General features: G+C 46.8%; 1 protein-coding gene across 3 annotated transcripts in view; it reads left to right on the top strand.

Moving 5' to 3' along the window:
* The window catches only part of Ldlrad3 (low density lipoprotein receptor class A domain containing 3), a 242840-nt gene that overhangs the window by 114147 nt on the left and 105607 nt on the right, over nucleotides 1-23086 (top strand). For 2 of the 3 annotated variants that reach the window (XM_057781969.1, XM_057781971.1), the window contains exons 3-4: nucleotides 2580-2705; nucleotides 18017-18151. In XM_057781969.1, coding sequence (XP_057637952.1) covers nucleotides 2580-2705; nucleotides 18017-18151 — 261 coding nt within the window. The remainder of the gene's footprint in view (nucleotides 1-2579; nucleotides 2706-18016; nucleotides 18152-23086) is intronic. The other variant, XM_057781970.1, reaches the window with a different exon arrangement.

Below are 23086 nucleotides of genomic sequence, written 5' to 3' on the forward strand. Positions count from 1 at the left end.
CACTCGGGTCTCCTCTCCCCTAACAATTGTTTACTTACCTTGAAGAAGGGCCTTATAAGTTGTGTAAATTTGTGGCCCTCTTGAGCCTCTAATTTTTGCTAGTTTTCTGGTTCTTCTGAGCCTCTTTCTGGAGAGGAAATAGCTATACACGGGCTTTGGTCCAATGCTTTGTCACAGTGGTAAGAGAATCAGGTATTGGCATTGTCTCTACTCGAGCTTTTATACCAATCGTCTCCATCTTACATGACCCCTGGAGAGTGGGTTTTGCCTCCACTTAGCTGATGAAGAAACTGAGGCTCAGCAATATTCAGAAACTTGTCCAGAGTCATCAAAATGGAGTCTGAGTTTGAGCCCAGAACTCTGAGATTGTGCTTTGTGAATAACTCACAAACACTGTTGACCTAAGTTGGCACTTCCAGACGGTGGGAACATGCAGTGACTTACTGTCTATCTGCTCCTAAGAAATAGCCCTTTCCTTCTTGGAGGAGTGTGAGTCCAGCCTCTCAGACAGGAGGCTGGAGAGATGCTCAGTGGGACCGCTACCTGCACTTAGCCATAGATCTCATCTTCTGTCTCTAATCGACACTCAGAGCAGACAGCACCATTAACTAGAAAGAGCATCACCCCCCAGGGCTACTGGGCTTAGCAGGACCGTAAATCAAGCCCAAGTTACAACTGTTTCTGTTCAGACTGTTTGTACAGCAGGTGTACAAAATGAATTTCTTTAGTACAAGAGTCTGGCTTCTGTTGGGAAAAGTGACAGCCTGTGGCAGAGAAGCATGCCGTTAGGTTGATTGAGGTCATGGCTTCTGGAGTCCACATGACTAAGCCTCCGCTCAGTATTAGATTACCTAGCTGTGGGAACTTGAGTGAGTCACTTGATCCTCAAAGCATATCCACAAAATAGTGACAGAAGCCATACCCATCATACCTGTCTATGTCAGGACTCATCTTTTTCTAGGACTCTTGGAGCTCAGCATGCGGTCGTCTCCAGGACCCTGGTTTATGACATCAAAAGGATACAATGCAAATTCAATATAGGCAAAACATGATGGCAGTGGTACCCAGGGAGGCCCAGGCCTTGACTCCCCAGGGTTTTCCCTTAGAGCACTCATACAGGATGCATCCAGTTCCTCCGGATCTCAACAGCATGTGTGCAGGACTGCACACCAGACAAGCTCATTTCAGACTCAGCACCAGTGTTTGTCCAGGGCTGATCACCTGGGCACTGTCTTAGTCACTTTTCCTGCCGCTGTGACACAATGACTCTGGTACCCTGACAGGAGCTGCTGAAGGAAGGGTTCGTTTTGACTCACAGTTGGAAGGTGCTGTTCCTCGTGGTGGGGCAATCATGGCGGCAGGAGCTTGTGGCCCCTGATGACATTGCATCTGCAGGCAGCAAGCAGAGTTGATTTCCAGTGCACCGCTCCCTTTCTGGTTTTCCCGCCTCACTTTCTCTAACCGAGATGCTTGCTCAGAGACTTGCCCAGAGTCTTGTCTCCTAAGCAGTCTAGATCCTGTCAAGTTGACAAACACTGTTACCCATCACAAGCACCCACTGCCTCGTATGTTCCTGGACCCAGACTCAAAGGAAATGCAAATGTTAGCATAAACTCAACTGGGCATTTGCATAAGCTCTCCTAGAGGTAGGATGTCCCCACACATTGCACAGATCACAGTCCCCAACTCCAGTGAAGCCAAGATATGACCTTGCAAGCAGGTCTTTGGAAAGGTACAGTCTTGAGAGTGTCTTGTTTGCTTTTCTGCATGCTATCCCATTGAGTGGCTGCTGGGTAAATTAAATGAGAAAATCTGTGCAAAGTCCTTGGCACCCTGCCTAGTGTGGCAAGGACTTGCTAAATGCCAGCAATTGCTTTGATATTCAGGGAATGCATTTTGACTGGCTCTCTGGCTTCTGTGTCCCTCACCCATCTCTGTATCTGCCATCCACCCGCTCACTCACTCCCCTGTCCTTTCCTCTGTTTTTGTACTGCTACTGTGCAACCTGTGCCTCGCCTCCTCCAGGGCTTTGTTTACATATGTGGTGGGGAGATTGTGTGGGTGTGTATTGTGTGTGTGTGCTGGGCGTGGAGGTCAGAGGTCAACTTCAGTTCTTCAGGAGCTATCCACCTTGTTTTTGAGACAGGGTCTTTTACTGAGATCTGGGACTCAGCAATTAGGCTCTGCTGGCTGCTGAGCCCCAGGGCTTCACCAATCTATTCTTCCCCAGTGCTGACACTGCTGGTGCATGCCATTGCAGTCAGGTTTTTTTATAGTTTCGTGGTTTCAAAATCAGGTCCTCATGCTTATGTAGCAAGCATCTTATTGACTGAGTATTCTCAGGGTTCCTGTAAGGACTTTTGAAGCAGTGTGATTGGCAGCTCTAGAAAATGCTGCTTGTAGGTGTCCATGCTGGCTGGGCGTTTGACAGGTAATGGAGGGTGGTAACATTCCCTTGGGGACTTCATGCTAAACCTAAAAGGACTCTTTCACACATTCAGGGTGAGTGGGATAAGGAGGCTGTGGCCAGAGAACTCCATCTCCTGACACAGCCCTCTGTGTGTCTTTTCCTTCCGCAGCCAAAGCGAAGTCGAAATGCGGCCCGACCTTCTTCCCGTGTGCCAGCGGCATCCACTGCATCATCGGCCGCTTCCGCTGCAACGGCTTTGAGGACTGTCCTGATGGCAGTGACGAGGAGAACTGCAGTAAGTTCTGGGGCGTGGGCGCGGTGAGCCTTGCTCTCCTCTGCCTGCTGGGCGTGCTTGGCTCTCCTTTCTGTGTTCCTCACAGCCATGCTTGGGCGTCCCCTGCTTTCACCCACATGATCTTCTTTAGCACCTCTGGGTATGTGACTTTGTTAATTCTCAGGTACTGTTTGTAGAGGGCCATAGTAAGCCCACTGCATCTAATCAGACAGTCCCTTTGCATATTGAGGAGACTCAGCTACATAGCTTCCTCAGAGCCACATAGCTCCTTTATACCTCATCTGCTTGACTGTGTCAACATCCCATAGTTTTGTACTTGCTTGCTTCCCTGAATGCTCTAGAAACATTGATTTGTTTGTTATATTCTGAGAGTTGGAGAGAGAGCTCAGCAATTAAGAGCACTTGCTGCTCTTGTAGAGGACCCAGGTTCAGTTCCCAGCCTCCACACAGGGTCTCACAGCTATCCCAACTCCAGTCCTAAGAGATGTGGCACACTCTTCTGAACTCAAGGGCACCAGGCATGTATGTAGTCACATACATACATGCAGGCAGATCACTCATATACATAAAAAATTATGATCTTTGAAAACAAATTCTTTTTTTTTGAAAACCTAGCTTCAATATTTATTTCTGTTTTTTTTTTTATTTATTTACTTATTTATTTATTAAAGATTTCTGCCTTCTCCCCGCCACCACCTCCCATTTCCCTCCCCCTCCCCCATCAAGTCCCCCTCCATCATCATCCCTAAGAGTAATCCGGGTTCCCTGCCCTGTGAGAAGTACAAGGACCACCCACCTCCATCCAGGTCTAGTAAGGTGAGCATCCAAACTGCCTAGGCTCCCACAAAGCCAGTCCGTGCAGTGGGATCAAAAACCCATTGCCATTGTTCTTGAGTTCTCAGTAGTCCTCATTGTCCGTTATGTTCAGCAAGTCCTGTTTTATCCCATGCTTTTTCAGACTCAGGCCAGCTGGCCTTGGTGAGTTCCTGATAGAACATCCCCATTGTCTCAGTGTGTGGGTGCACCCCTCGCGGCCCTGAGTTCCTTGCTCGTGCTCTGTCTCCTGCTCTTGATTTGGACCTTAAGATTTCAGTCCGGTGCTCCAATGTGGGTCTTTGTCTCTGTCTCCTTTCATCGCCTAAATGTTTTTCTTTGGGTTCACCTTCTTAATTAGCTTCTCTAGGATCATGCATAATAAGCTCAACGTCCCCTATTCATGGCTAGAAACCAAATATGAGTGAGTACATCCCATGTTCCTCTTTTTGGGTCTGGCTCACCTCAGGATAGTGTTTTCTATTTCCATCCATTTGCCTGCAAAATTCAGGAAGTCATTGTTTTTTTACTGCTGAGTAGTACACTAATATGTATATATTCCATACTTTATTCATCCATTCTTCCATTGAAGGGCATCTAGGTTGTTTCCAGGTTCTGGCTATTACAAATAATGCTGCTATGAACATAGGTGAGTATATACTTTTGTTGTATGATAGGGCATTTCTTGGGTATATTCCCAAGAGTGGTATTGCTGGGTCCAGGGGTAGGTGGATACCGAAATTCCTGAGAAACCGCCACACTGTTTTCCAAAGTGGCTGCACGAGTTTGCATTCCCACCAGCAATGGATGAGTGTACCCCTTTCTCCACAACCTCTCCAGCAAAGGCTATCATTGGTGTTTTTTATTTTAGCCATTCTGACAGGTGTAAGATGGTATCTTAAAGTTGTCTTGATTTGCATTTCCCTGATTGCTAAGGAAGTTGAGCATGACCTTAAATGTCTTTTGGCCATTTGAAAGGAAGAAGTTAAGCTTTCGTTATTTGCAGATGATATGATAGTATACATAAGCGACCCCAAAAACTCTACCAAAGAACTCCTACAGCTGATAAACACCTTTGGGAATGTGGCAGGATACAAGATCAACTCCAAAAAAATCAGTTGCATTCCTATATACAAAGGATAAGGAAGCAGAGAGGGAAATCAGAGAAGCATCACCTTTCACGATAGCCACAAATAGCATAAAATATCTTGGGGTAACTCTAACCAAGGAAGTGAAAGATCTATTTGACAAGAACTTTAAGTCTTTGAAGAAAGAAATCGATGAGGACACCAGAAAATGGAAGGATCTCCCTTGCTCTTGGATTGGGAGGATCAACATAGTAAAAATGGCAATTCTACCAAAGGCAATCTATAGATTCAACGCAATCCCCATCAAAATCCTATCAAAATTCTTCACAGATCTGGAAAAGACAATAATCAACTTTATATGGAAAAACAAAAAACCCAGGATAGCCAAAACAATCTTATACAATAAAGGATTGTCTGGGGGCATTACCATCCCTGACTTCAAACTCTATTACAGAGCTACAGTATTGAAAACAGCTTGGTATTGGCATAGAAACAGAGAAGTCGACCAATGGAATCGAATAGAAGACCCTAGCTTTAACCCACAAACCTATGAACACCTGATTTTTGATAAAGGAGCTAAAAGTATACAATGGAAAAAAGAGAGCATCTTTAACAAACGGTGCTGGCAAAACTGGATGTCAGCCTGTAGAAGAATGAAAATAGATCCATATCTATCACCATGCTCAAAACTCAAGTCCAAATGGATTAAAGACCTCAATATCAGTCCGAACACACTGAACCTGATAGAAGAGAAAGTGGGAAGTACTCTTCAACACATGGGCACAGGAGACCACTCCTACGTACAACCCCAGCAGCACAGACATTAAGGGCATCATTGAATAAATGGGACCTCCTGAGACTGAGTAGCTTCTGTAAAGCAAAGGACACTGTCACGAAGACAAAAAGGCAACCCACTGACAGGGAGAAGATCTTCACCAACCCCGCAAATGACAAAGGTCTGATCTCCAAATTATATAGAGAACTCAAGAAAGTAGACCGTAAAGGGCTAATCAACCCAATTAAAAAATGGGGCACTGAGCTGAACAGAAAACAAATTCTTAAATAAGATTCCAGATAGTACAGAGTCAAAATTATCCTTGACTGTGACCACTATGTTTTTGACCTGCTATATAATATTTCATATCAATACACAAACACACACACACACATGCACTTACGCATGTGCATGCTTGCATATTCACTCCAGCTCACCTTGCCTCTTAGCATTCTTGCTGCTGGGTTTAACCCCTCCTTGGTCTGAATGCATGGAGTTTTTTCCAGTTTTTGGGGGGCCACAGTGACCTCACACACTGCAGTGTCAGGGTAGGAAAGGTCAAGTCGGCTTGTTCTCAGCTTCTTGCTGTCGTGGAATTTAATGACCTAAGGTATGCATGCGTGCGTACGTGCATGCATGTGTGAGTGTGTTTGTGTGTGTGTGTAACCAAATCTTCTGCAATTGGAGTCACAGGTTATCGGGTGACTGTGAGCTGTCCATCAAGGGTGTTGGGAACCAAGCTCAGGTTGGTTCCTGTGTAAGAGAAGTATGCGCTTGTAACGGCTCACTGAGCAGGGATGCTCGTTTCACCCTCACTCCTAAAAGCGTTTTTATGGCGTGAGGTATTTGGGGCTGGCAGTCCTTTTCCTCTGAGCGCTTTAGGTGGGCCGCTTCCTCAGGCCGCTCTGGTTTCCAGTGGCAAAATCAGTCACTCATTCGTTCACCTGTAGATCCTGCATCTGTCCTCTTTAGTTCTCCGCATTTAGATCTTGGTTTGGGACATTTCTCTGGCTTCATTTTGCTTAGGTTTCCTGAGTCTATGTTTTGATTTTTGCCATTCTATGTTTCAGCTACCATTTCTTCAGATGTCTCTCCGCACTGGCCTCTGTCTTGATGAGACTCGGGTGGCAAGAGCATCGGACTCCCAGTCTGTCTCCTCAGTCCCTGAGACTCCGTTCACTTTTTAGCAGTCATTTTGCCCCTTGTCATTCAGAGGGATACTCTTAGTGATCTGTCTTCAAATTCTTCGAGTATTTTTCTTCGAGTATTTTCTTTCCCGTCCCCAGTCCGTTTTTCCCTGCTTGCCAGCTGCTGTGTTATTACAGATTTTTATTTCTAAAATTTCCTTTCTTTTTTTTTTTTTTCTGTCTCTTGTTTCCTTTCTGTGACTCTCTGTTTTTCCACGTGTTTCCAGTATGTTTGTGATTGCTTGTTAGAGTGGAAGAGATGTGTTAGATTTCTGTGACACAGTTTCAGTACCTGGCCATCTTTATATCAGTAGCTTTCTGCTTGCTGTCTTTGCCCATGTGTTTGGAGATTTTCCTGATTCTCTACGTGACAACTAATTTCAGTTTCTCTTCTGGCATTTTGTTTATTTTGTCTGATACAAAGATGTCAAATAAATTCTGGAGAGAATGTTTACATTTTTGCCTTAGTAGACAAATGGCCTAATAGACATGTTACTACTGCTTGGTTATGGGCTGTGCTGGGGGAAGCGGATTGTGCACCTCCCAGTGGCCTCAGCTCATTCTCAACCTCTCTGTGCTGATTAGGGCAGCTGCATACATGTGCAGTGTGGGACCCATGATCAGGACAGTGCACACAGGTGCAGTGTGGACAGATCCATGATCAGGACAGTGCATACATGTGCAGTGTGGGACCCATGATCAGGACAGTGCACACAGGTGCAGTGTGGACAAATCTGTGATTAGGACAGTGCACACAGGTGCAGTGTGGACAGATCCATGATCAGGACAGTGCATACATGTGTAGTGTGGGATCCATGATCAGGACAGTGCACACAGGTGCAGTGTGGACAAATCTGTGATTAGGACAGTGCACACAGGTGCAGTGTGGACAGATCCATGATCAGAACAGTGCATACATGTGCAATGTAGGATCTATGATTGGGATAGTGCATGTATGTGTAGTGGGATCCATGATCGGGACAGTGCACACAGGTTCAGTGTGGACAGATCCATGATCAGGACAGTGCACACAGGTGCAGTGTGTTATCCACCTAAGAAGAGTGGTACACATACATCTGCTTCTCTCTCTTCAACATGGTGGGGGCAACTTACCAGGTCCTAAGGATCCTAGGTGGCAAAGGGAAAATTGTGAACTCACCATCATTTTGTGAATAGTTTAAATTCTGTTCTTCCTCAATGACTATGTTCAAATTACTTTTTTCAGAGTGTTGAAGTGTAGAAAGAGCTGCAGGCAGGCCTGTTTTTCGTACCACTTGGCTCCCACACGACTAGCTTTACACCCAAAATAATAACACACAAATTTAAACACTGCCTGGTCCATTAGTTTCAGCCTCTTATTGGCAAATTCTCACATCTTACTTTAACCCATATTTAGTAATCTGTGTAGAACCACGAGGTGGTGGCTTACCGGGAAAGATTCAGCACGTCTGACCTGGTGGCTGGCTCCATTGCGTCTGACCCCACTTCCCTTCTTCCCAGCTTTCTGTTCTGTCTACTCCACCCACCTATGTTCTGACCTATCAGGCCAAGCAGTTTCTTTATTAATTAACCAATGAAAGCAACACATAGACAAATGATCTTCCCACATCATTAAAGTGGCTGTTATATATGTCCCAGCCAACTGTGTAAAGCTGCCTATGAAAGAGCCAGCATGATGCATGTTTCCTGCCTCTGACCTGCTCAGGGGTCTCACATAGATGAAGCTAAGCAGCTTCATAGAGAGACCCTGGGTGGTGGGTGAGAGGAGTGGGGATGGTTCCATATGTAGAGAGACCCTGGGTGTGGGGAAATGACTCAATAAGTGCACTTGCTCCCTTTGCAGAGGACTCAGGTTCAGTTCCCAGCACCCGCACAGGGCCTCTTAACCTTTTGTAACTCCAGTTCCAGGGAATCTGGTGTTCTCTTCTGGCCTCTGCAGACACCAGGCAAACGTGGTACACAGACATACATGCAGGCAAACATACATAAAGTAAAAGTAATGATAAGTCTTTTAAAAAACTACTAAGGTTTTAAAAAGTAAAAGAGACAGCCAGATATTTTATACCTTCCTGTTTGGTCCCACTAGAGAATACATCATCAGATTGAGGTGGTTTGGCCCAAACCATCCCAGCTGCACCTAAATGAGCCTCAAAATCTGACCATTGAGTTTATAGAAAATTCAGGTTTAGAGGAACATGTCCATAACAGTATACAGAGGCAGAGTGTCAGGTCCAGGGTGTGGGAAAGGAATTCTAAGATGAAGCAAGGAGAAAAGGGGAACCCGTAAGCTGGGGGCTTCAGAGATCAGGCAGCCCTGATATGCAGACTGTTTTCTCATGACTCTAAACAAAACCACTGTTTAAAAAATACTGAGAAAATTGATATCTTGACGTGATGTGATATTTGATATTAAGGTGTCATTGCTAATGTTTAAGGTGTAATGTAAGGTGTAAGTGGTAATGTGGGTTTCTTTTTTTAAAATCCATATCTTTTAGCAGTGAGCATTACAGTCTATGAAGATCAGATTAAATGATATCTGTGGTATGCTTTTACTGCTGCTTTCTGGGCAGTTGGGTTTAAAATACATAAATAAACAGCGTGTCCCGTACTGCGTTTGTCCCCCAGGTGACAGCTTTGAGGCAGGACATGTCAGCCAGGCTGTGCCTCTCTCTGCTTGTAGACCCTCTGAGAGCCCTGCAGAGCTAGCCTGTGTCCATTGTCTGTCTACCTCCAGGTCAGCTTGACTTTCCTTTTGTCTCTTCAGTCAGCTCATAAGTAAACCTGGAGGAGTCAGACCTCGTCTATATATAGACTGGGAGCTGAGAGTCACAGTGGGGAGCTTTCCCCCCAGTACTCCAAAGTGATGTCCTTGCGTCTCCTTAAAGACTCCTCAGAACCTACTTTCTTGGAAGTGTACCTGACTTGACAGCGCTGTGCTGGGTCACCGTCCCACTTTGCCCTCGGCCTTCTTCAAATAGCACATCATCAGAGGGACAAGCCCTGAGTGCCCGTGAGAACCCACTTCTCCCTGCATGCCGGTACCACTGCTTGTCTTCTCAGTGCTCAGTGCTGCCTCCTCTGCTTCCTTGTGACTGTCCCGAGAGGACGGGATGGTACGGCCCACAGCCGTGTTCCCAGTGCAGGCATGTTGTTAGGTTCTACATGTATTTATGTATTTTGCATGTATTAAGCAAAACTTCTCAGGCTTTGTCTTACGCGCTATAAAATTGCTTCCTACCTGGGGTCAGCTTTTTATGAAGAATGATTCAGCTGCAGTTTATTCTCTGGGTCTACCAGAGTGCTTTATTTAGAGGCCATAGTCAATAAATGATTTCTGAATGGCTGAATCCAATCAGAGGGCTAAATGAGACGGTGGTCCCTCCCACTGTAATCAGAACGGATTCTTAAGATGCAGAGGTCTTCCGTTGTCCCGTGTGCTCGTAGAGAGTAGGTTCAGATCTTGTCTGGCACATTAGCCCAAGCTCCGCCTGTCTTTCAGATTCTCATCCTCTTTTTCCAGTCTCTATGCTGCAGTGGGTACAGGGCTGTGTCAGCGGCAGACTCTGGTGTCCTTGCCTCAAGGGAGAGGAGACTCTTCATACACCACTAACAACAGTATAGAGCTGGTGTCGGGAGTCGGGATGGGGGAGATCACACCCCTTAAGGCTCATCATGACGATCTGGGGGAAGATGAACCTCAGAGGACTGGTACCAGTTAAAGGACATTCCCATAGGATATTCCAAGGTCCAAAAGCTGTTCTACGCTGTTTCCAGGACATAGTGGACCACTCGCTCTGAGAGTGTGTGAGCCCTCACTCTATACGCCACCCCTACAGAGAGGCCGTGCTTTCCCCGGGTGCTGTCATGGGTGAAATGGAAACAAGGCCAGGTTCAGTCCCTTGTCGTGGTTATGTAATTGACAGGTTGAAATATTAACTCAGGTGGTACAGATGTAAGCGTGGACTCAACTGCAACACGCTATCTCCCATCAACAATAATTATGACAAACACATTTTAAGCACTTCTGGGTCACAGGCGAGGGTGGCCCATTTAATCTTCAGAAACTTAAAGCACAGTCTCTATTGTCATGTTGTAGATGAGGCGATCCAGAGTTAGAGAAGCTGAATGGTTCTCTCAGCATCATATGGCTATTGAGTGGGCGAGCTGAAATTTGAGCCCAGTGGTACTTCTTACCCTCACTTTTAATACTGTAGCAACACATATCTGGATCCGTAGGCTGGGAACATGATGGAAAATCGAGATCTTGAGGTTTATTTTATGCCTGGCGAGGAGCAGCTGGTGCTGAGCCTGTGTAGGAAGACAGAAAGGGTCATCCATGGCTAATGCCTGGGGGACTGGGATTTGATGGTATCTTTAATGGAAGTACTTACCACAGAATGAGGTAGAAGTTGGGGCACAGATGTGTGAAGAGGGTGTCGCTATTAGGTGTGCAGTTTGAGGTGAGGAAGGATTCAAGCAGAGGGCTCCATGAGGCACTGGGAGAAAAATAGCTCCCACCAGAAGGGGTGTTGAGGGAACCATGCACCAAAAGGCAAAGGTTGAAGTGTGGAGTTGGCTTGGAGTACTGGACAGGAGGCGTCATGTGCGGGAAACCTTTATGAAGTGGCAGGAAGCAGACCGCCTTAAGTCATCTGTCTGTCTCCTGCCTCTGGAGGGCTTTCAATCCTAAAACGCCCTGGCACTGCAGAGCTGGGAAGAAGGCAGGTAAGATGGAGCCTTCTTGCCTCTTGCTTGAATGGCTCTTCCTTTTGCAGATTCTCGTTACAGCATATGGGTGCACATAGCCAGGTCTGGTTGGAGCACAGAGGCGAGGACTGCTAAAGCCAAAGTCCCGTAGCCTGGGTGCTAGGCAGGCCCTGTTGGAACGTAAAAGCTTGTGGTTATTGGCAGACAAACTCCAGGAAAATAGTGAGCACAGTCCGAGCTACAGAGGAACGCATGGAACTAGGAGGACCCATGTGCCACAAGATGGTGGTTGGTTAGCATCCCTGGCTTGTGGAGACCGCAGACCCCATTCTAGAGATGAGGAAGTCTCAGCATGCCTCATCTGCCCCCAACTGTAAACTTCACAAGGAAGTTGGGACTGGGGAGACAGGGTCCCTACAGAGGCCATGAGGTTAGGAAATGAGTAGTAGCCTCCGTAGGGTGGTGGGGGCCAGCGACGGTTTTCATGTGAACCCTTTGAAGTGGGAAAGGCTTTGAACGAAGTAAAGAGGACACGTCCTAAATCCTGCTGGAGACAGATGGCTTCATTTCCTGTGTCGAAGCCAGTCAGTTGCTTTTGGATGAGTGCTGTGTTCCTGTGGTCCACTCTCTTCAGTGTGGCCAAAATGGGGCAGCCAGTTTCCTTAGCTCCTCTCTGGGCCTGTTCCCTCCCTCTGGCAGAGAGAGGCTCACTTGCTTTCCTGTGGACTGTGGACTAGGAAGCCGACCATCAGAGCCCAATGTTTTTATGATAATTCCCAAAGAACTTCCGAGCCAGCGAGTCCATCTGTGAAACTGTGGCCACAAATAATTTTTCTCCATCCCCAGTGAAATAGACACCAGAAGACACCTTATTCCTCTCTGTAGTTAACTGAGTAAATTTCCATACAGGTAATGGCTGGCAAGCTTTAGAAAGGATGGAGACAGCACAAACATTTGGGGCACAGCAAGTATTGCTAAGTATACCACAGCATAACCGCCTGTAGGACATACTGTCTCCAATCCGTCTGTGAGCTAGCATGTCAGTGTTTGTGCCAAGCACGGTAATAGCTGCAGAGTCCTCAAAGACACGGAAGAAAAAAAAACATGGGTTTCCTGCAGCTTTGGAGAAGATCTGCTTCCCTGGTGAGTGAGTCTGCCTAGAGACTGCACAATGATGGCTTGGGTACCATAACTGACAGGCGTGTTCTCTGAGACTGGGCTGCACCTCAGCTTTATCAACATTTAACCTTTTCGATAGCAGTTTGGGCTCAGTCTAAAGAACATTTTTTTTTTTAAAGGCTGGGCTGTGCAGTGGGATTTGCCTTTGGTTTCTTCTTTTGTAACTTAAGTCTCTTGGAGTAGCTTTTACATTTTTTTTTCCTTTTCTGTCCCCTCTAGTATTTGTTGACTTTCTTGCTTGTGGTTAGTTTGTTTGCCCAGGGTGGCAGATAGCCTCTGGCTTGCTCCCTCTGGTTTGCTCTGTCCTTGGGAGCTAGAAGGCAGGGCTTGTCAGGAAGACGCCAGGGGAGGGGGAAGCTCGAGAGCCCCTCCAAGGCTTCTGGCATGTTCTAGACACACGTGTAGTCATGCGTGTTTTGGCCAGCTTACTGCTGGCTTCGGGACGTGTCCTTTGTTTCACTACCCTCGTTTCTCTGCCCCTCAGGAGGGAGGCTCAAGTGTCAGGGGTTTCTCTGGCTCCTCGAGCGACAGTGGACAAACGGAAGGAAGTCTTGGGATAGGAGGACACAAGTGTATCTGTGGATCCTGAAAAACTGTGTCTTGTGGTCCAGTTTTATGTCCGATAACCCCAAAGAAAAGAGATGTTGGCCAAAAGTATTCCTGTTAGAATGGATTCAGAATTTTTAGTAAAGTCTTTTATATTTTGCTTTATTTGTGTGTATGTTCATGAGTGTGTGTATGCACATGTGAATACCTGCTTGTGGACATGCGGAGGCCACCAGGCAATGTTGACATTGTTCCTCCCCAGGTACCATCTGCCATTTGTTTTGTTAAGACAAGGTCTCTGGATGAGCCTGGAGCTCCCTGGTTCTGCTGGCTCAACTGCTAGTGAGTTCCAGGACCCACTTGTCGCTGCCTTCTCCACAGCTGGAGTTATAGACATGTGTCACCAGGCCCATTGTGGGTGTTGGGGATCTGAATGCAGACCCTCAAGCTCACAGGGCAAGGCAAGCACCGCAGTCCACTGACTGACTGTCACCCGAGCCCCCAGGGAAGTCTTCTAAACACCCTGAAAGGAGATATCAAATAGAGGAAAATCTGTGTTCCTGCTACTCTGTCTCAGAAACATTCTTCACTTCCTTCTTCTTTGCTTCCGATTTTTAAGACAATGCCTCCAGATATATTAGGGGTTTCTGGTGGGACCCTCTGAGCCCCTACCTGTCTCTCTCCTCTCCAGAGGCATCCACTGCCCTGAGCTTCTGATATTCATTGCTACATATGTTTTTATTCATCAACATGTATTTTTTATCCCATAATAGAAGTGGAGTTCTTTTGCATGAGTAACTTTATGGCCACAGGACAACACTACACACTCTTCAGGTCCTTTGTTTTTCTCCTTTGCTATTCTACTTGTGATGTGTGTCTGTCCTCACACCAGTTTGTTTACTCTTCCATGATGTGCAGCCGCTCTTGACATTCTATGGCCCACTATTGGTTTTTGCAAATAAAGATTTATTAGAAGACAGCTGTGTCCTTTGTTTATGAATTATCAGTACCAATAGCCAAGTCATTATAACATAGATGAAAATAAAATGGCTCACAAAACCTCAACTGTGTGACTTTAAGTGCCCTTTACAGGAAACCCTGATTTAGGCTGTAGACTATTACTTTGTTATGACTCTATTAGGGACCATTTGGGTCATTTTTTTTTTTTTGATAGTGACTTTAGCATACACTTTTTAATTTATTTAAGGTCTCTTTTGAGCAGGAGGTGAAGTTACTAGATATTAATAAACTGATCTCCAAGGTAGCCACCCACCCCCCCAGCTGCTTCCTTTTCAGAGTCCAGGAGGCACCCTCTCCTTCCACATCTCCATCAACAACCTGTGCCTTAGGACCGTAAGTGGGGCCCGTCTGATGCTTTGTTCCAAGTCATAGGCAAGGTTTTACTGACTGGTTAGCAGGCCCTTGTATGGTAAATGCTTTCTGTGTCCTTTGCCTGTTTTTCTGCCTTGCTGACTTTTGCCTTTTGGTTGTCAAAGTTAGTTCTTCATATATTCTGGCTGCTGGCCCTGTTGGTTTACTTATTAAAGTCAACTAATGTCTTATTTTTCAAACACACACACACAAAAGCATAAGCAGATTCATGGCGTGCCTGCACACACAGATAAGCAGTCACACAAAAGACCGAGACTGGTCTCCCTTAGGAAAGTTCAGAAGCCTCTGAGACTGAACATAAAGTAAGAGGTGGCATCCTGGCAGCGTCTCCTTGTGAGCTTGAGATCGATGTGAGCTTACCCTGCTCCGTCCTGGACCAGCCAGCCCGCTCTTCCAGGCTGTGTGAGTGAGTTGATTGGTTTTGATGTTTTGACTGCACAGACATGACCCACCAGGGTGCAGGGAAGCTGAAGGCCACTGTGCTGAGATCTGATGAGTAGGAGGCTGGGTTTGAAGATTTGCCAGGGACGAAAACCAAATGTGATTTGTGGTTTTGGATTTCCCCATCTGGGTTTTGGCTACAGGCAGACCTTGGTTCCAGCTTGATTAAGTTGAGCCATTCTCTGGCCCACAGTGATTTAATTATTAACTCTTCCATTATCAGGCCGAATGTCCTTTGTTTGACTTTACACTGGTCCCTTATCCTTAAAAACCAGAGCTCTAACCTACCCTATCCCCCTAGTTCCTCCGACCTTTCAAATTAAACTTTCCACCTTGAATGAAAAGGAAAAAAAAAATCTACCATCCTTCAGGTTTTTATAAGTGTGGAAGTTGACCAAGTCCACACAACTGTGATGTCTGAGTATGTCAACAAAGCTCGGGAGGATAGAGCTGACAGATCCAATTCACACTCTCCAGTTCAGAACCACAGAGAGGCACTGAGCCGGATTTGGCTTAGATTGTGCAGAGCCTCAGGACTGGGCCTGGTGTCCACTATGGTCCTCTTCTTACCACACACAGTCTAGGTACAGGCTCAGTTCTTCCTAGAGGTCCATGACACCCCTCCTCATCATCACCACTGTCCTTCCTTGTCTAGGCCACACACTCTGGGCACCCAGGACAGACATAGCTAGATGGCACAGCTGTGAACCACACAAAGGCCCTCACAGGAAATCAGCACATCTGTGGCACTCTGCCACACTCCCTTGTCCCTCGCAGGGGAATGAGGACGAGACTCGGCCAGGGCCCTGCTTTCAATCAGTGCGGTGGCTGAGTAGACCATCTCTAGTAGCTGTGAGGCAGCGCACACTCACCCAGCCCTCTTTGCGTCATGACAGATGTGGACGTTTTCTGTCAGTCTCCTCTGGTGCTGAAGCGGATGCTGCAAGCAGGAGGATTGACATCATGGGCCTGCTACTGCCATTTTAGAGCATTTGGCCACTGACCACATGTTGCAGTTTTCAGGGGGTCTCAGGAGATTACGGAGCTGATCCTGACTACTGAGAAAGCAGCCAAGGGTGGGGATTGGTTACTGTTTGTTTGTTTGTTTTTAGGTAAGGTCTCACTATTTAGACTGGCTTGCCTTGAACTCACAGAGATCCACCTGCCTTTGCCCCTGGAGTACTAGAATTGAAGGTGTGAGCTACCACATACAGCAGCTGGAGACATTTCTACTCAGCCACGTCACTGATTGAAAAGAGGGCCTTGTCCCCATTGTCCTTCAGGGGAAGGGGAAGCAGACAAACTGTACTGTAAAAGATGTTTCCCTGGGGAGATGACTTCCGTGCAGTTCACTGTTTTGTGTCTGCCTCATACTCTCCAGTTGGCACCCCTTTTCTGAAAGTCAGAACCCAGCACTGTGATTTCTTTTAAGATCCTTAAAAGGGCCTTGAACAGTTAGTTGTTCCATGGAGGTGTGAAGGCCATCACTAGGCTAGCAGGCCTGGACGAATGAGGAGTCTGACCTATAGAGAAGGCATCAGAGGGGCTGTGCCATAGCTCAGTTAGTACTTTCCTATAGTGGTATTTTATTTGTTTTTATTTTAATAAATGAAGCTTACCTTAAGATCAGAGTGCAAAGCTAAGTTGCTAGAAGCCAGGGAGTGGTGACACACACCTTTAATCCCAGGACTCAAGGCCACCCTGGGCTACAGGAGATTGATTCTGTCTAAAAAGAGAATAGAACTCAAACAAAGATGATCCCAGCACTTGGGAACCTGATGGAGGACGGAAATGATGTCTATGTGTTACTTTCATTGATTAATAAAGAAACTGTCTTGGCCCTGATAAGACAGAAAATTAGGTACGTGGAGTAGACAGAACAGAATTCTGGGAGAAAGAAAGCCGAGTCAGTCAGTCGCCATGATTCTCCCACTCCAGACAGACGCAGGTTAAGATCTTCCCTGGTAAGCCACCTTGTGGTGTTACACAAATTATTAAAAATGGGTTAGATCAATATGTAAGAGTTAGCCAATAAGAGGCTGGAACTAATGGGCCAGGCAGTGTTTAAAAGAATACAGTTTCCATGTAATTATTTCGGGTAAAGCTAGCCGGGTGGCGGGACGCAGCCCGCCACCGTTCCTTCAACAGGATCCCATGTTCTTAGTCCAGCGCTAGGGAGGTAGAGGTAGGAGGGATATGACTGGGAAGAGAGAGGGATATAAGGAGGAGACAGAAACTCAGTGGAGTCTGAGGTTTGGTAGAGACACAGTGCAGTCTAGGCAGACTGAGGTTCGCCCTTTTAGTCTGAGCATTGGTAGAGGTAAAAGAACTCTCTAGTTGCTGGAACTTTGCTTCTCTGATCCTTCAGCTTTCACCCCCTAATATCTGACCCTGAGTTTCATTTATTAAGACCAATTAGAATTCATGCTACACTTTTCGCATGAGCACAGGGACCTGAGTTCAGATCTTCAGCATCCACTTACTTGTGTGTGTGGTTGCTGATCTGTAAGCTCAGCCCTGTTGGGCAGGGATGGGGTAGAGACAGCAAGAGCTCCTGAACTTAGGTGGAGAGCAAGTAAGGATACCTGCTCTTGACCTCCTGCTCAAAAGACACCCTGGAAGGAGGGAGGAAATGTAAGAACTGCTCCTAGCTCACGAATCTAATCAGCTGGTCTCCCCCCCCCTCCTTCTCCCCCCCCCCCCTCTCTCTCTCTCTCTCTCTCTCTCTCTCTCTCTTCCTCTCTCCCTCTCTCCCTCTCTCCCTCTCTTTGGTTTGTTTTTTTTGCTTTTGAAGACAGCTTTGGAGCCTGTCCAGGAACTAGCTCTTATAAACCAGGCTGGCCTCGAACTCACAGAGATCTGCCTGCCTCTGCTTCCCAAGTGCTGGGATTAAAGGCGTGCGCCACCACCACCTGGTAGGGTTGACTCTTTAGAGGAGACTTTGACCTCCAGCACTGGTGGTGTGGTCACAGGACACCATAGCAGTGCCCTAGAGAAGGGCTTAGGAGGGGAGAGAATAAATAAAGTTTATCTTGTCCAGGTCATGGGCCGGCCAGTCTCTAGGATGGGCTATACAGCTAATCCTGCAGCCTAACTCTGCTGCTTCCCTGACTAGAGAAGTCTCCTGAGCCCTCAAGGGGATAACTGGGTTCCCTGATGACCCATTCTCTTCTCTCCCCACAGCAGCAAACCCCCTGCTCTGCTCCACCGCCCGCTACCACTGCAGGAATGGTCTGTGCATCGACAAGAGCTTCATCTGTGATGGACAGAACAACTGTCAAGACAACAGCGACGAGGAGAGCTGCGAGAGTTCTCTGGGTGGGTACTGCTCTAAATCAGGCGAGGGGGGAAGAGACGCACCGGTGCCCTCTTCCTAACAGCAGCGCTGGTGACTTTCGTGCGTGCTTTTATCCTGGGTATTGCAGTCTTGATAACATTGTGCCGCCTTAATCCTGGGTGTTGTAGTCTTGGTAACGTTATGCCGCCTTTGTCCTGGGTGTTGCAGTCTTGGTAGCATTGTGCCTACCGTTTTTGACTTTGACCACTGTATATGCGTTTCTCCTATGGTCATCTTTGGTTGCATTACGTGCCTACTGAATTGCTTTGCTATGGTTTTCCAGGTGTAGTGTTGTCGAGAGCCATGTGAGTTCTTTCCCTCCGTTGAATTCCTTCTATCGGATGAGTTCCGAAGAGTGAGATGCCTGCACAAGTCATGACCACATTTCTCCACACAGCTGGCTGCAATTTTCTCTCAGGTTTCACTGCTGTGCCTGTCAGTTCTACCCTGACAGCTCAGTCACATTCATGGCTGCTCTGGCTTTGACTTTTTTTCTTCTCAGTTTTGTTAACTTAGTAGTCGTGAAATGATAGCCTCCCCAAATACTGTCATCTGTCTGATAAGCACTGATACACCCAGCTCCCCGTGCATGTGTTTACTACTCGGTTCCTCTGCGGCTTGTCTGTGCATATAAAAGCTCTTGATTTGGGAGTTATTTCATAGAAACTGACGGCTGCAGCTGGAGGAAGGAAGAGGAAGGACATTGAAGGCTAAGATTCCTCCTTCCTGTGGAAATTCTTGGGATATTGTTCAGTGAACTGCACATCTGTCCGCCCTTCCTTCCTTCCTTCCTTCCTTCCTTCCTTCCTTCCTTCCTTCCTTCCTTCCTTCCTTCCTCCCTCCCTCCCTCCCTCCCTCCCTCCCTCCCTCCCTCCCTCCCTCCCTCCCTCCCTCCCTCCCTCCCTCCTTCCCTCTCTCCCCTCCCCGCCCTCCTTCCTTCTCTTTCCCTTTTGGTCTCCCTTGAGTACTTATTCTCTCCCCCCTCCCATGTAAACCTAGCCCGTCCTCAAAACTTACTTGGTACCCTAGAATGACCTTGAACTTCTGATCCTGCTGCCTCTGTCCTAGTTCATAAGCTGCTATGCCTGGTTTTCTTAGTGCTGGGGGTGAAACCCTGGACGTCACACATGCCAAGCAAACATTCTACCAACTAACTGCCCTACAGCCCCAGCTCCCAAAATGTGCGTCTTCAGTGAAGACAACGGAGTACAAAGCTTTATTAATATGCCGCTATTTTAAGGCATTCGGAAGAGCAAGTATTTTTAATGTTACAAATTGACTTAATTTCTTCGCGTTCTCTACTTCTTCCCATTAATAGTGTTCTGTGACTACAATTCACCCATATTGTTGCTTGTTGGTAGAGTTCATTTGTTTTTCAGTGTTTGACTGAATGGCCATGTTTGCAGATTGAATAAAATTACAAGACAAGCAAGAGATTTAACTTGTAATATGTTTGGATGTGAAGCTAGGCAGAAAGATGTTTCTGGAGGACAAATAGAGGTTGTTTTCAAGGTCCTAACTTTTATTTTGCTTGCTGCTTATTATGTCATTAAAATGCAGGAATGAGGGAACAAATGGAGCATTTTCACACCACCAGAGGTGTGTGGACTAGGCAGGAACATGACCTCTAACGTCTGTATGACTGAGGGCCACAGAAAAGGTAAAATGTGCGGCACAACAGGCTTTGGCAGAATCTGCAGGAAGGACTCAGTGGGGCAAGTGGTGATAGAATTAGAAGATTCTTTCGTGGGAAACTTACCCCTTGGGTATTTTCATCGGTGCTCAGTAAACATAAGTGTGCACCCAGCTGCAGCAGCCACTGCCACGTGTGTGGTCTCTTTTGGAATGCAGGTGCTGGGACCCCACTGCAGAATGACTGAATCGAGTTTTGTTTTAATACCACGCTGGGTGTTTCTAATGCCCAAGTCTAGGAGCAACTGCTCTGACCTAGCTCTAACTTCAGAGAGGGCTTGAGCTCACCATTTACCAGGGGAACTTTGAACTCCTGTGCGTGTGTGCGTGGCTTTACAAAGTCAAATCTTTATCACGGAAAATTTACATTGAGGTAGAGCCAGCTTTAGATGCTAAGGGGGATGACAGTCACAGAGTTGAGTAAATACACGGATAGGTATGGGGGGACGCTTTCCTACAGAGACTGCTTCTCACCTAGTATTGGTGTTCTCGCGTATCTTAGCCCCACTGTGTGGTCATGTTGGCAACGTCCTGTGCCGTTCTGGGACTGGGTTGTTGTTCATCTGTCAGAGGGATGGCTGGTAACCCCTCTGCAGTCTAGCTGTAGCTTGTAGTTAGTGTTTTTAAATTCTGCTTCTTTTTCTCTCTGTTTCACTCTCACAGGGACAGAGAGTTTAGAAATGGGTGGTGGTGCACCAAGCTTTGCCTTTGGCCCTGTTGCTGTGTGGTTCATTTTGACTGTCAGTCCTCTGTGATGGGTTCTGTCCCTCTGGGACTGTGACCTTTTTCTCATAAGTAGCTTTGGTCAGAGCATTTTATCATAGCAACGGAAAAGGAACTAAGACACCTGCCTCGCCAGGCCATGTGTGAAGTCGCTTGGTATCAAATTAAAGACTTTGAACCATGTTGATACCAAAAACAAAACAAAAAACATGTGAGGTGACTCTAGGACTCTTTCCTAGCTATCGAGGAGTGGAAGGTGTGTCTTTTTTGCCTCTCCAATCCCAGGGGTCCTACCTACCCAGTGCCTCGCCCATAGGAAAAATAAATCTCTGTTGTGGTTCCCTGTGCTTATCTTGTACTGTGGTGTCACACCGAGTCCTTGTTTCAGTATGTGAGTGAACGTACCCACAGCTTACTAAAGTAACAGGAAGTGCTGTTGTCACGTGTTCAGTAGGGAGGTATCTGCCAGCCCCCCCAAGGGAGTATGTCCTGAAGGAAGCACAAGCTATGAGTGAGTCTTAGACTTGAGTCCTGTTGGCCAGCCTATGTTTCTACATCCCTCCTGCAGCATCAGACGAGACTGTGATCCTCAAGACACACTTTGTAGCCTCCAGATGGGAATGCATGCTGCAGACAAATGGACGCCAGTCCTGTGAGAAAACCTTCCCTGCGCTGGGCTGTGGAGAAACGGGGCTCCATGCAGTGTCTTCCTAAAGCATCTCAAAGGCTTCTTCCCTGGACAGAGTGTACACTCATGCCTCATGCGATTATCAGTGCTTTCAACGCACTGGGTTCTCGGCTCAGTGCCTCTGCACAGAAGTTCACCCCCTGGGCTTCTGCCTCTGAAAAGCCCTTTGCTTTCAGTTGATGTGAAAAAAGAAAGAGATATTTTCCAATGTTTGGAAGAAGTGAATAAAACTGACTTCAAGGCAAGGACATGAGTTGTTCTAAATGCTTTTCTCCTAATCTGAGTAGGTTGAAATCAGTCTCTATTTATGGTGGATCCTCTCCGAAAATGTCAGTCCAGTCTGTGAAGACCTGGGAGCCGGGGAGACTATGGAAGCGTATTGCAGCATGCTGTGTGGGATGCATTTAGAGACCTGTGGACTCAGATTTTATCGGGGCTTTGTTGATTTGCAGTGTCGCCTGCAGAAGATACTTTGAGAAGGGTATCTTTGGGACAGCCTCACTGTGACTGTCTTGTGCTTTGGAACCCGGATGCCATATATCTTATATGTAGCAGCAGCTGCCATGTATATGGTAGGGAACACCATTGTGGTACCTTGAAAATGCTACCTGAATGTGGCATTGGTGTCTACTGATGGGTCCTCCTGGCACTCACACCTGTGTGCAATGCTACCTTTTTATAAATTATCTGGACTCTTTGGCTAGTTTGTTCTCTCTTTCTCTCCTCACTCTCTCTCTTGTTCTTTCTCCCTCTCTTTGGAAAAAATGCATAGAATTGACTATCTTAAGTTTTGAAAAGTACTTTTGACTTTTTCCAGTTCAGTGGCAGAAATTATGCTTCTGTTGTGCTAGAATTTTTACATCTTGAAACTGGGCTTACTTAAGAAACAAAGAAACAAAATGTTCTGTACTCCACCCCAGAACCTGAGAACCACTTTCTGCTTCCTGCCTTGATTAACTTGGTAGCTTTAGGTACTGTGTAAGTAGAGTTGTGTAACGTTTGTCTTTTTTGTGAGCGCTCAGTTCACGTGGTATGTCATTAGGGTTCATCTCTTTTATAGCATGATTGGCAGTTTCCTTCCTTTTAAAAGCCAAATACTGTTCCTTTTTATTGATATACGACATTTGATTTCTCTATCAGTAAACACGGGCCACTCCCACTTTTGAGTATTGCGAATGATGATGTGTGAACAGATGCACTTTTGTAACCTACTTTGAACCAGAGAAATGCAGCAGGCACAGTGGGATGTCGTCTCCAGGATTAGGTTATGACCTCCTTCCCTGCTTTCCTGACGAGGGCCACTTCCCATATTGGAATCTGCGAGCTGCAGAGGCTCCTGTGGCAGGGAGTTGAGGGAGGACCCCAGCCTTAAGCCAGTAAGGAATGGAGGTCTGGCAGCAGCCTCAGAGGTGAGACTGGAGAGGGAGCCTCCCCTGTGAAACCTTGGTTGTAGCCTTGCAGGGGAGTCTAAGCTGAGATGACATTAGATAATTTGTATACAGAGCACCTCTGAGGAGGGCTCCTGTGATTGATGCTTTAGTCCCAGACGGTGATGTTCAGTTGGGCTTTGGGAGGGGACCACACAGGACTTTATAGGAACAGTACATGCTGGAAGTCAAACTCGGGGTCAGGGACCTTTGTCCACATCCTGCTTGTATTGTTCTGCTGTGTTCTAACAACCCCATCCTCACCCCAGAGCCTTGTGGTCTTCCCCCTCCTTCTGAATGAAGAGGTAAAGAATTCTTAGGCCAAGTGCCTACAGCAAGCAAGTAGGGAGCCGAGACGTGAACTTGAGTTGAGGCAGTGCCCACCA

The sequence above is a fragment of the Chionomys nivalis genome, chromosome 9, assembly GCF_950005125.1.
Source record: "Chionomys nivalis chromosome 9, mChiNiv1.1, whole genome shotgun sequence".
Lineage (NCBI taxonomy): Eukaryota > Metazoa > Chordata > Mammalia > Rodentia > Cricetidae > Chionomys > Chionomys nivalis.